Source organism: Battus philenor, unplaced genomic scaffold (assembly GCF_028537555.1).
Source record: "Battus philenor isolate CCGP_79_NKW_IND1 unplaced genomic scaffold, ilBatPhil1.0.hap1 SCAF_12, whole genome shotgun sequence".
NCBI lineage: Eukaryota > Metazoa > Arthropoda > Insecta > Lepidoptera > Papilionidae > Battus > Battus philenor.
In genome coordinates, this window is record NW_027181674.1 from 5,264,814 (window position 1) to 5,279,192 (window position 14,379).

Here is a 14,379-nt window from a genome sequence, read left to right on the forward strand (position 1 = left end):
CGGTATTTTTTTCCAACTCTTATGTTATTAATTACTGTAGTTAAATTTTCGATGTGAGTCATCTATTTTACACATCACAATTTAGAACTGAAAATTGCACTCTTAAAATAGTATAAATCAATAATTGAGCAATATGCGCGAGAAATACTAAGCAAACATAAAACATGATCAAGTAAAGATACTTTTAATGTATACACATACATACTGGTTTCGACTGGACCCTGCGGCGATTTGCCCTCCATTTGCCTTTTTACATATAACACAAAAATTCTTTTAAGACGAGGATAATTTTTTATGGGTTGACAGATCATATTTTCATACATACGGGATTGACTATAATAATAATGCAAGTATTAAAACATTAATGTACCATAAATATTTATGGTACATTAATGTTTTAATACTTGCAAAGATTTCAGAGTACATTTTGAGTTACGTGAACGTTTAGGGTTTTTATATAACATTACGTACTGATTTACAAGGTCAAGGATTATATAAATAGCAGGCAAATTAAGTTACCTAACTCGATGTATGAAGGACTTTGGTTTGACCACAAGGATTTTTTAAGAGTCAGAAAGCGCTTCTCGTGTCATGATATCTGTTTTTTCTCTAACCCATAGTCTGGTTTTACCACATAATGAAAACCTTTGGATTTTGAATCGTCATTTCAGCCAAGAGACATCTACTGCAAGGCATAGGTTTCCCAAAGATATCTATATACTATTATCGCCACGCTTGGCATGTGGGTTGGCGATCGAAGTGTGGTATCATAGTACGCAGAGGACGCTGACTACCCATTCTCTGGAAGACTTGTTCGTGAGCAGTGGTAAACTATATAATTAATGCACAAAGTGTGAATTATATAAGATAATATCCCGGGAATCAAACCCGCGACCTAGGAACGCAATTCTCAGTCCTCTACCGCTGTGCTACCACTGCGCGGATTTTAAAGACAATATATTAATTGCTTAAGAAATTTAAATATTTTATGATATAGCAATCTTTTACGAATTTCATTTATTTTTAATTAAATATGTTTATATACTTTTTACAGAGACATGATTTAAGATATAAGCTTATTACAAAATCTAACGCTGTGTGTGTTGGTAATACTGCTATCTCAAGTGAGACCCGCTTCAACAACAGGTCACGGGGGAGGAACGTTTTTTTTAATTTTTCTGCCTTTGTACACTTCAGTTTCTTTAAGCTCCGAGACTTTAGATAATGAGAAACCGGTTTGCTACAACATTGTTTTACGCATTACATATAGTATATACGCTCATCTGTGATATCAAAGAACGCAAACAATCTGTATTGTAGCGCAATACTATAGCTGATTTCTATCTGGTTGCAAAATTACACAATTGTACCGTGCACTATATAATTTTGTAATGTGCTTATTATATTATGGTATAATCTGGGAACAATCTGTCTTCTGAAGTAGGAGAGGACTGGGTATAACGCTGGTTAAACCGACGGCCGTTGGGGATGAAATGTTCTCGAGTGGGGACCATGTGCAACGCGGCATGTGTAGGTCCCCTGGATGGACTTAAGGTAGATGGACTTAATGACGCGAGACGTTGCAGGATGCACGCACCGAAAGAATGGGGATAGCGCTTTGCAGTGGCCGTCTATCGGCTGATATGATGATCATCATCGTTATCTATGATGAAAATGAATTAGTATAAGATATGGAAGCATAAAAGATATTTTGAAAAAAAAAAGCCGATGGCTACTAAAGAAATAATAATAAGTTGTAATAGTCTGCACGATAGACAACTGTCTAGATTAATCTCTAGTAACTGGGTTTTATTGCCAAGGATAGCTGTCTGTAGCTAGCTGATCTTTTAAAACTTACACATTTTTTTTATTTTGTTTTTAAAAAAGATCATTCTTATTAAAAGTGATGAAACAACGCGACAAAAAGTGTTTGAGTACTCTCATTGTTAGAGACTGTTGTTATAAAAAACATATTTATTTTGAAAATTATTACTATACAAAAATTGTATACAGGTTTAAATATGAAAACTAAATTGTTTTTGCGATTTAAAAAAATATAATTTTGAATAGATCCAACAGCAGTACCTCTGGGTAATGCTAACCAAACATTTATGGAAGTCTAATTAAAAAAATATCTTTGTTAGAAACTCCCTTACTTTTGAGTTTGTATTTGTTACACTATTGTTGTTTCAGGCGCGGGTACCGTACCCTGTCTTCTAATTTGGACACAATGGATGGCGGCCCAGTTTCAACATGTCCCCGAATGTTGAATTTTAGCGTGGAATTGTTTGTATATGAGATATATTTAAAAACGAAACCAACTATACATGTACAGCACATAAGGCTTCCAGAGACTATATTTGCAAATCAAAAGACAGTTTACCTTTTTACTACTCGTAAACCTTTGGGACATATCATTGCAATCTATACCGTAGTCTCTCACCTGGAGTCTCATTGGCAAGCTCACAGTAGCTGAACGAGGATTGTGAAGAGAGTACAATATTGAATGTAAATTACCGACATGGCTTCGTTGATGGGAAGTTGAAGCGACAACGGGCAGGCAATGAAGCAAATAATTGATGGCCGCTGGGGCCTTAGGGTGGAGAGACTGGAGTAAAAAAGACCGTAGGCCGGCAAGGGTAGCGCAGGATGCCCACGCACGAGGTAGACAGATGACCTCGCCAAGGTTGTCGGAAGACGCTGGATGAAGGCTGCTTCCAATCGGTCTTATTGGAAGTCCGTGGGAGAGGTTTATGTCTAGCAGTGGACGTCCCAAAGCTGAAATGATGATGATAATGATAGACCCCCCCATAACTAATTTATTAAATATTATTGTGAGCAAATATGCGTGTAATAATTTTTATTAAACAATACAGGATTGATTTTTTTCTACTCTAATACATATCCAACAACAGATTCAAACATTTGTTCTGTTAAATGAAACGTGTATAATTTGTTATGTAATAAATTCAAAATTACAATTTTCTTTTGACTTGGAAGAAGCGAAAACGAGAAAGCACTTCGGAGTAATTTTAAAATTTTCAAGTCAAAGTTAAACTGAGGCAAAAGTTTCACGAAGTGTATACATTGGATTCCTCGATGACTTCGTGAGCAAACAAATATACGTAGCAATTTGAAAACCTCAATATGTTCTGCAATGAAATCGTGTGTAATCAAAGGTAATATTTTTTTTTAATACGTTTTAACCACCTATTCATGTTGTTATCTACATATAAATTATTTTTTTTATACTAACTGACGATTCGGGAGGGCTTGTTACAGCCTATTTGAATAAAGATTATTTTGATTTAATAGACCGGAAATCCTATTATACATATATAGAAAAGGATTTTCCCCTATGTAATAAATCATCACGATGTCTCTGGAACCATAACGATTACAGACTTGAAATTTCGAAGCGATATTTCTTTAGACGAATATAAGACAGTTTAACGATTTTACGAAATTCACGAAGGAAATTGCGGAGGCGTTCATTAAAAAGGATTAAAACCTGATCAGAATATATTTTCAGGGGACAGCTAATAGATAAGTATATCCAGATCACGTAAACCTCTATATTTCATGGAAACTTTTAAATGAAATCAATATTGATTAACAAATATTTGTATTAATGAGGTTGATTCTGGGTAACCAATGAGGATAATGGGAGAATCCAAGCAAACGTTTCATCTCTATTAGTTAAAGCATCATTATGTTAATTTGATGTTAGTTTAAATGAGCGATAGCCTTTACCACAAGCTATATCGAAACTGGAGCAGATTTGAATGAACTTAAGTGAAAATAAAGAATTTTTGGTAATGAAATTAAAAGATATATGTTATTAAAAATATTAATCTTTTCAAATTAACTACATATTAAAAGTAACAATAGATGTGCTATAATACTTTTAGGTTAATGCCCATTCTTCTTAGGTCTGTTTAGTGGCCATTTTGTGGTTTATTACGTTGGTACACAAGCGGTGCCGGCGTTTTCATAAAACTTTTTACGTTTATCGTTCAGACCTCGAACTGAGGGAAGTGTTGAGACAACAAATTACAATTTTCACGACGACTTAAGGTTTATTCTTTACAAAGCATAGTGTATATCCATTTTTTCTAAAGAACACACTGTTAGCGGTTTAATTGAAGGCCATGAAAGAAAAAAAAACTATTGAAATAAATTGTGAAGTTTGTCTGCTTCGAACAGTCTTTAGACTTGTAATTATAGTAAGCAAGGAAACTTTTTCAAATCTTCAGCTTTGTAGAGAAACTTCTTTTGTCTAACGAAGTTAAAAACTCTTTGAACTTGAGAGAAATAGCAAAAAAACAAAATCTATAAGAGCTTCAACATTTTACTATAATAGTTTTTTGAAAAGTCGTTATTAATTCTGGTATATACGATCCCTGATATTGATCTAGGAAAAATAAACTAATTTTTAACATTTTATTTTAATTTTGTTTTTGTAAAACATGTATTTCAGTATTAAGGTGATTTAAATAGAGTTTATATTGTCATTATTAAGTTCTAAAAGCTGTAAATAATACAAAGTTTCATTAACCGCTATTTATAATATTTATTTAAAAGAAATAATTTTAAATTATAAAAGAGAAATTCTTCTGGTGGCACATACATCACACGCTCTGCTAATTGCGTCTTTAAGACAATGAAGTGAATCAGAAATGCACGACCTGCTTTCCTCTCTAATGACAACCATTTCTGTTTTCCTACTAGCTTTTAAATGCTTTCTTTTGAGTGAATGTTATTTTGGGACAGACAATTATTAATATTATTTTATTTTATTACAGAGAAATATTCATCAACACCTCCTGCGCCAGACCATCAGTTACCGTTTTAAAAAAGTACATTTTATTTGTTCTGAATTTTTTAAATCTACATCATAATCGTATATTATTTTTCACCTCCTTTTTCATGGATTTTTTTCCGTGGAACATTCACCAGAACATTTCCATCGGAAAACTGCGGCAGGCCAGGGCTTTCATTTTTGAGTAATAGAAGATGTATAGAAAACGTATTCCTGAAGGATATACGGTGCGTTTACTAAGTTGAAAGATGTATATACTTTTTAATACACCGTGTTTTAGACACTGTGTGATAAAAAGAAACACAGCGCCTAAGGTGTTATTAGACCTGATGGCTTTAAAAGACGTGCGTGTACTAAGTCGAGAATTTTTTTTTCGCAATTCATAGCGACTTTTTTTAAGTTAATTTAAATCTTACTATAATATGTATATGTCATTTTATTCGATGAGTTTTTACTATCTTGAGTAGTAAAAGTGTCAACAAGTTTGCCTGTCAGTCTGTCAAAAAAATAGTATAAGCTCCATTTCAGTAACTTTAGTGTTACAAAAATCAGTACATCATGCTTCGCAAAACAAAGAAGAAAACATCCTGGGATATTTTTTACGATCTACAAATAAAAAGTGCAGAACAAGTTTACAGCCACATTTTTGAGGTCAGAATTATAGAAAAAATAGGTAGAAAAAAAACCATTAAATATGTAGGAAACATTGAATTTAAATAATATATATAAGTGTTGTATTAAGTAAACATTATTGCACTTTTTAAGCCCGAGTAACAGGTTTTATTATTATTGTTACTATCGGGTAGGTAAGTTACTTGATACCGTTGCTGTAGAAATGTTGGAACTTGTGACAGAAATGAAAAGCGACAAATAAACTTGACAACCAGTTGTTTTGGAATGACTATGTTATGTGGTCAATATTCAAATCTTCAGTTACATCGTAATTACTAATAAGCCGATCTTGATCTTCAATAATACCGTAACTGGGCGACTAGAGTGAGGTGCATTTTGAAAACGCTTAATCCAACTTTGTATTACTCTTACTGATTATTACATTAAGTTAATAAATGTCACAATTTTTTTTTCGCGACTAACGTTTCATTTTTCTTTTTTAAAATCGTACATGTATCAAATTTTTTCCTAAGATTTACTCAACTTTATAACAAAGAAAAAGAAATGAAAAATAGATCAAAAAAAATATACTTACTCGATTTTGTACTTGAAAATGTAACCTTTTTAATGACATCAAATAGTACAGCCAAAGAGATTTTATTGCAAATTTATACATACTATTTGTGAAAAGACTGTTTCTACTACGTAAATATTGAAAACCAAAATACAAACGAACGGTCTTTTGTATTAAATAGAATCAATTTACAAACAAAGATTGCTCCACTTTGTACAAGTTGTTAATTCTGTTCGTGACAATCATCCTTCTGGGCCCTTCGACCTAAATTTCGAAATCAAGAGTTGAATACAATCTGTGAAAGTATTTTATTAAATTGTACTTTGACATCCATTTGTGGCAATCGCTTAGACGTGGCAATTTAAAATTATTATTCTAAACTCAAAACTTCTTACTTATTATTATTTCATATTAATCACTTAATTTTCCTTCATTTCATAAAACTAACCGGCAGCCCACCGAATTGGTGAATATAAGTGGTAGTGTAGTGGCCAAGCCACATGGCTGAGCAGATGGCCGTTGGTTTTAAGGTTCTATACTAAAGATCACAGACTATCAAACACAGTGTACGATGTTCACCCACCAGGTGGACAAATGTCCTTTTTAAGGTCGTCGAAAAACGGTGGGTGCAAAGCACTTCCAAACTGTCTATAGGGGAGGCCTATGTCCAGAACTGAACATCCTACGGCCTAAGTTATGGTGATGATGAAACTTTGTATAGTTATTTCCATTATTAACGTTCTCTTCAAGTTTTACTTACTTACACAAAGGCAAGTTATAAATTAATTTTAATTATGTTCTAAAAACGGTGCTTTGGTTTTATAATAGAACAGAAACGATATAACGAACTTGTATGGAGGTTGTTTCAAACTAAATCAAAAGTTACTAAGCACATACCTTACAACTTCACATATAAGGAAAGATTACGTGTGCTCACGTCAAAGTTTGATAAAGTTACAACTTCATCGATAGGCCTAATAAGTTGGTAAAGATTTTAGGACTGTGGGTGGCTGTCTATGTTATGAGTTTACAAGAGGCTTTAATAAGTATAAAAATAACTGATAATTTCGAAATGTTTGGGTACCTATAAGATTAGCTTTAATATTTGGTTCGTAAGATTTACTTAGTTTGAAGAAGCTGGAATGAGAGCAATTTTAACAAGTCCCGTTTGAATCTATTTAGGCGGCCCAGCAGTGGACGTCGTATATCTGAAATAAATCGTAATGATAATGGTACCCAGCTTGTTGGTTATTTTATTAAAACTAACGGTAAACATAAATAATTTATTTTTAATAATTATTTCTTCTAGATTTTTTAAATTGTTAATACTGTGTTTATGGAGACTTCAACAACCTATATTTTTTTGTACTGTTGTTGTCACAACGTTCTTTTACGTTTCTTCACAGAGATATACTAAAAAGAAATACTTTGTACTTAATGTAATCAAATTATGCTTTTTAAATTACAAATTACAATTGAGTTGGAATATTTTAGAAAAGTTTGAAAAAGGAAGTGGAACAATTACTAACTTTTCTTAAATATCTCTCGGGTCTAATGTTATTTTAAAACTGTTGGGAAAAGCAAAAACTTCAAAGAGTCTTTTGTTAAAGGTTAAATTCTTTTTTCTGTTTAAATGACAAGAAAGATTAAAGGTGCATCTACATCAATTTATAAAAGCGAATAAATGTTAACTTTTTTTTTTAATACTTTCTTAAATTAATGGACATAAAATACTTGAATTAAACTGCGTTTTTAAACTAAACAGAAACAAAACGCGATAACGCATTGTATTATGTATTTAATGTTCGATTTGTATATTGATTTATATATTATAAATTTTTAACTCAATGTATTTATTCGTGTCTAATATTAGAAATTTCATACGTGATATTGGGACCCATTGGTTCTGAAATGAAGACCACGGACCTGCAAGTGTGTAGTACGTCCGCCCACAAGGCACACAGATGACCTTTGGATAACGAAATCTGTAGAGGAGGCATATGTCCAGCAGTGAACATCCTACTGCTGTAACGAAAAAAAAAAGATCTTACTTTGAAATAAGATCAGTTGGAAGCGGCCTTTATTTAGCTGCTTGTTAGAGTCGTCGGAAACATTGATGTCGTGGTGTTACCGGTGTCTAGAATAGTCTCACCCTTTCTATTCGTGAAACATACTTGAAATAAAAAAAAAAACTGCGCTAGCTAATCCGCGAGCCAAGCATTCAGAGAATCGGCATTTCTCCCTTACTAATTAATGGCCTTCTATTACAAATATGTTTAGCTCACGGACCTCTTTTTCCGTGAGCTCAATTTCGACGAAGCTGCCTAAAGTCAAATGGCTAGGATCATATCTTATTACATTCTACTTACAAATGTGTGAACATATTTTAGCTGTAAGTTTTCGTAATCAATAAAAATGTATATTAATGGTAGACTTACGTAAGTGCTAAGACCAGCTAAAGGCACTCCATTGGCTGAGAGTAGTAGATCCCTGGGAGCCAAGCGGCCGGTTCGCCACGCAGGTTGCGGAGGATAGAGCCGTCGTATTCTCACAAGTCCTCCTCCGCCGCACACCGACATGCCGAGCCCTCTGCCGTCTTTTTCCACTACCACAGTGAATGTGTTTTCTGTGAAAAAATTATTTAAATAAATATTTTAAATATTAAAAATTCGGACATCATCAGTGGAAAAAGGATTAGGAAGTTAAACCGGCCACTGCCAGTTGCCTATCCACTGATAGGTCACAAAGTACGCAGAACAAATGGCTGTTGAGGTTCTGAGGAAAATGACCGGTAACCCAAAGGGATCATTTTATTTTTCAGTTGTTAAAGTGTCATATATCTAATGGCTAGCCAGATGCAAATGGTGTAAACCAGTGATTCTCAACCTATTTTTTGTTGCGGCACATATTTAACGATTTCAGAATTTGGCCGCACACAAAGAAAAAGATAAAAAATATTTACTTACACCAACACACTGCATAAATAGTTTATGACAAAAAATTTAAATATACGAAATAAACTAATATATACTACAATAATAACTAAACGTTTATTAAGGGATTATTTACAAGCTAATAAAAAAAATATTTTTAATGCGAAATTTGAGCTTGATGTTTTTTGATAATTTCGTTTATATTTGGTTGTAAAAATGACAAAGCTACTCTCATATCGTCTTCTACATTTAACAATCTCGATCTTTTTTTAGTTTTAATGTTGGCTAATGCTGAAAATCCGAATTCACACAAATAAGATGAGGAAAATTGTAATAATATGTTTAAAGCTTTTTTGGCTATCATTAGATAATCGCATCTGATGTTAATCCAAAATGAATAAATTGATTCTTCTGAATGTTTTAAAATTAAATCTCGATTATTGGAAAGCAAAAGGAGTTCTTCCTCTTCATTCAAAGTTAAGTCAAATATAGAAGTATCCGTTATGAGAAATGGATTACGAACCCAATCAAATTTCTTTATATCTAATTTGTGGAAATAATGAATAATTCTCTCTTCTAATGTTGTCAAATGATCAACAACAATTAATTTAATAGTTTTATAACTGTCTTTAGGGACTGACTCAAATTTTTTTTTTCGCACGTGTTCAATCACAGTAGCATTTAGAAGAGTGCGATAAAAACAAAAAAAACTTATTTGGAAAACCGTGTAATAGCGAAAACGTGTAAAACAAGTACCGTATAAATCGGGGGATAGGTGTACTGCAAAGTTAATAAGTTTACAAATTTATAAATTGACACTACATGCAAATAAATTAATATTAAACCGAATCACATACATTTGCCAATTTTAACGAGAGAAAAGGTGCAGTAACTACTATGCAACACCTTCTGAATTCCAACTATCACTAAAACAACACATTTTGTACGCAAAAGTGGCAAGTGTGCGCCGACTTGAGACATATTCCTATTGCTACGCACGCCGCTTCATCATTATTTGGCACTAAGAAAAAGAAAAAGAAAAAACGCGTTGCTAAGCTAATAATAAAATAATTTATTTTTTTGTGGGTTTAAATACTCATGTTAAAAATATTTTTCTTTTTAAATGATATAATTTAATAATATTAACATTATTATATATTTGCAAAATTTGGCGGCACACAAAAGTGCCGCGACACAGTGGTTGAGAATCACTGGTGTAAACAATCAATTTAATTAAAATGAAAAAAATATATATATATTTTTTAATTCATCAAGGAATGTCCTGCTGGAGTATGATATTTCCAATTTGATAAAAATTTACCATAGATTTCGTATAAATACATTTTAAAATATGCTTCGCCCATTAACTGAAATACTTTTGTAAGTCAAAGCTACGGTATATTTATACCTTGTACAAAAATTAACGGTTTTAGAAATAATAAATGACGTAATGCGAAAATAGTAAGACAAAGTGTTTTAATAATTGAAATTACAATATTTTAAAATTAATTAATGTTTACTATCTCTCCTTGCAGATAGACAGACAGTACAACTGTCAGAAGTTATTGGTTTCTCATATTAAAATACAAATATTTCACATTTCAGTAGTCACTTTATACAGATTAAGATTGAAAATAGGTGTAAAAGTGAGCTTTTTGCTGACTAAAGAGATACATCATCAACCCCGTTTAAGGCTTTACAATATTTACAACTAAATTTTAAGCAATAAGCTTAATTTTATTACAAAATTTTAATAACTATTAACAAGTAGGCTTAGTATGAGCGCTGTTTAAATACGATTGGGGACTGCGTCGCCTGAAAGCCTTAGCCCCGGGAGTGTTCGTGTAACATAAAGCAAGCGTCAGGTAAGTTGGGGTTGTTTGGCCATTATTAACATTGTTTGTTCAGTCCTTCCCGGCGGTATGTTTGGGACAACTTTTAGTACTGGTGCGTAGTCGGCTAAATATTTTCTGTAGAGATTGCGGCTCGCCGTTCTTAATGCTTCAAATACATTAACATTACAATTACTAACTTTAAATTAATTGTTTATAAACTTTTGTATTAAGTCAACAGAGTTTAGGTTAATATAAGCTGTTCAACACAAGAATGTTTGTCTGACCTTAACAAGCTTTCTTCCTTTGATCATAAAAACTTGTTTTTTTTTTTTAATTCCTCGAGCTACATCAATGGCAACACTAACTATTTATATCAAAAGAAATAACAAGTAAAGAAGCATAATATTTGGAAGGTTTTTAAATTAATGTGTGTGTTATTATTTGATATTTTAGTTGGACTGACGTGTCGTTAGTCAAGGTCTTGGGAAATCGATGGATGCGGGTAGCGCTAGACCAGTTATTGTGGCGATCATTCAAGAAGGCCTATGCCTTGCAGTGGGCGCCTGTCGGCTGTTATGATGATGATGATAATGATTAGAATAAACCTTAAATTTGTCTTCATTACTTAAGTAGTAAAAGAATAAAAAAAAGTATTTCGTTCGTTTTCGATTGTAAAAAATCAACAAGTATTCGATATATATAAGATTGTAAACAAAACAAGTTATTAACCAGACGCATTCTAATAGCACAAATAAGTTAATATAACATATTTCAAAGTGATCCCTTTACACAGGTTTGCTAACTACCTGTTTATGATAACCCTGTTTAAATAGATGAATCAAGAAATCTAAGGATCAGATAAATTCAGGTAGCATTGTCATTTTATAGTAAAAATCTATACTTAGTTTAATGACGCATTAAATAATGGTAAAAACATCTTGAATGCCCTATACTAGGTGTGCGGGCAAGTAGAAACGTATTAATGAGTAATTATAATTTCGAAATGAGTATGATTTTAAAAAGCAGCTTCCGTTTTTTCTGATGCAATTTCTTCACGGCTGTTTCCCTATGAAATAAATTTTAATATGCGGGTAATGTTTTTATTTTCATAATAATGATTGCGCTACTCAGAATTGAAATTGGAAATTGTTGTAAAATACCTTTATAGTGCGAATTTAATTTTAAATAAATCAAGTATTTCTAAAAAATTACTAAAGGTTTGCTGTCGAATATGCTATATATTCACATCCCTTTAAAGCTTTTTCGTCTATAAAGAATCACCCTGTATATATTAATATATAAAGATGAGCTTCTATCATTATTATTTAGAACAGGAAATAAGATCTTCGATGGGGAAGAAAATGAAATGAACTTTGAAAATACGCACGTAAAAGTAATAAAACTTTTCGAATTACAACAATATTTTCCTTATGCCGTGAGAATAGCACGAAAACAAGCGGAATTGAATGAGATCATTGTCGGAATTGTTTCTGTGTACTTCCCTTTGGTAATGTATAATTCATGTCGAAGCTCCGGCGACGTCCGTTACTAGCCGGATAGAAACCTAATCCGACCATGACTCGACATTTACTTTGTGGCTAAATTTAAAACCAAATATTAAATGAAATTCAACTAAAAATTTAAAACAAGAAATTAATTTCGTGTTTGACTTGTACCAGTCATAGTAAAAAGATGATTGATGACTTATCAAGGATAGTGATAAATAACAAACTGATTGTGAGCTGAAATCGTCCATGACTTCGAATTATAGAGGTAGCGAAATATATCTCAAGCTCTATTAACATAAAAATATAATGTCATCAAGCGCTTAAAATATATATGTGTGAGTAAAATTATGTAACATTTAGATAACAACATATAATTATAAACATAAATCAAAAAAATAAGTTGAACATTTAAAAAATTGTAAGCGATTGAAAATGAAAAACAATTCATAATTTGAAAACTTAAATTATACCTTTCAAAAAATGCAGTTAAATCATAACTCGAACTCATCACTAAAACCATTCATATAAAAATAGGTCGTATTTTGAAATTTTCAATAAATAACGGTTTATATGAGGAATTACAAATACCGGTAAAAAATTAAAAAAATATATATTACAATTAAATTATAACTTGAACTTTTCTCAAACAACATTTAATATGAAAACAAATCGTATTTTGAAAAGTTCTATATGTAATCGGTTTATATGCGGAATTATAACGATCAGAAAAATAAAAAAATGTTGCAGTAAAATATAACTCGAACTCATCACAGCTGTTATATAAATTGTTACATTTAACAAAGTACAAGCAACCCAGTCCAATTTATATTAAAAATACAATTTCTGTAAACGTGTATAAATATTTTGTATCGATTTTGCAATTCTGATATTTAGAACAAAGTAAAATATAACCGACGTGTGAACGATAGTAATGGTGACATTTCTGACATTTCGAAAACACATTCCAATGAAGCTAAACAAAGATTTATTCATTGACACTGGCATAAAACATTGAAGTATTGGCACCGAGTTGACATGTGAAAATTTAAATTGCTTCCTCTTACAAAAATAGCTCTCATATTACCGGCAAGATAAGAATGTATTAGATAATAGATATAAGTGTTTATACATATAGATGATGCGTTTTTATGGTACAATTTTATTATATTTTTAGGTAAAGGGTAAGGCAAGCGGTTTCGTGGACACTTTTCACCCAGATGTACAGACCTCATTAAAACTCCCGCTAAAAACTAATTTATTAAGTTTTTGGTGGCAGTTTTTACTTTGTAGTGCTATCACTTTGCCAAACTCCGAGATACATGGCGACGCAGAGTGCAGCGGGGGCGCCGGAACCGATCCGGGGATAACCACAACCATTCTGATAAAAGTACATGACTGAATAAAATAAAAAAAAATTTTAACTTACGGCGTTGAAACATGGTCTATCACTCTGAGCCTCATCAGCTAGGTCAAACACGCTTAACGAGCCATAGAGAGGGCTCAGGACTTCTTTACGATATCTAATTAGGAATGTGAAGAGATAAAGTATTGAAAAATTTGGAGAACTGTAGTTAAACAAATCTTACTCTTTTAGGACGTCAACACATATGGTGGAAGTAGCCTACATCGGTTCTACAGGAAGCCTACGCCTATGGCTACAAATACTAATACACAATCGTGTAATATAATTTAATAGTTTTTTTTATGTATATTAACCGATATGCAGACTTGAATTTCAAATAGTGTGAAAGCAAGCGTGGTGTTGTTTTACTAAAAAACACTCAAAAAGACGTTAGCGTTCGAGTTATTTACACAGAAGAGTGCTCGACGCGATGTCGCCGTGTTTGCACAGCTCTAGTCACAAAATTGAAATGTTATAAGCCATGACTAACAAATTCATGGCGCATGGTCTCGTGTTTGTGCTAACGATTGCTGATACGTAGTTTGTTTATTCGCCTTCAATAAAACGGTCTTGAATTCATTAATACCGATTTTCTTTCAACTTACCTTTTTTATAGCAAAGAAAATATTATAAGCACGACTGGATTTCTCTTAACAATAAAAAATATGTTTCCTAGATTCATGTTTGCGTGTC

General features: G+C 32.2%; 1 protein-coding gene across 1 annotated transcript in view; it reads right to left on the bottom strand.

The window, feature by feature from the left end:
• Positions 1–14,379, bottom strand: part of LOC137932649 (multiple PDZ domain protein-like) — a 153,129-nt gene that overhangs the window by 26,460 nt on the left and 112,290 nt on the right. Inside the window, exon 4 of the mRNA XM_068776274.1 lies at positions 8,447–8,634. Coding sequence (XP_068632375.1) covers positions 8,447–8,634 — 188 coding nt within the window. The remainder of the gene's footprint in view (positions 1–8,446; positions 8,635–14,379) is intronic.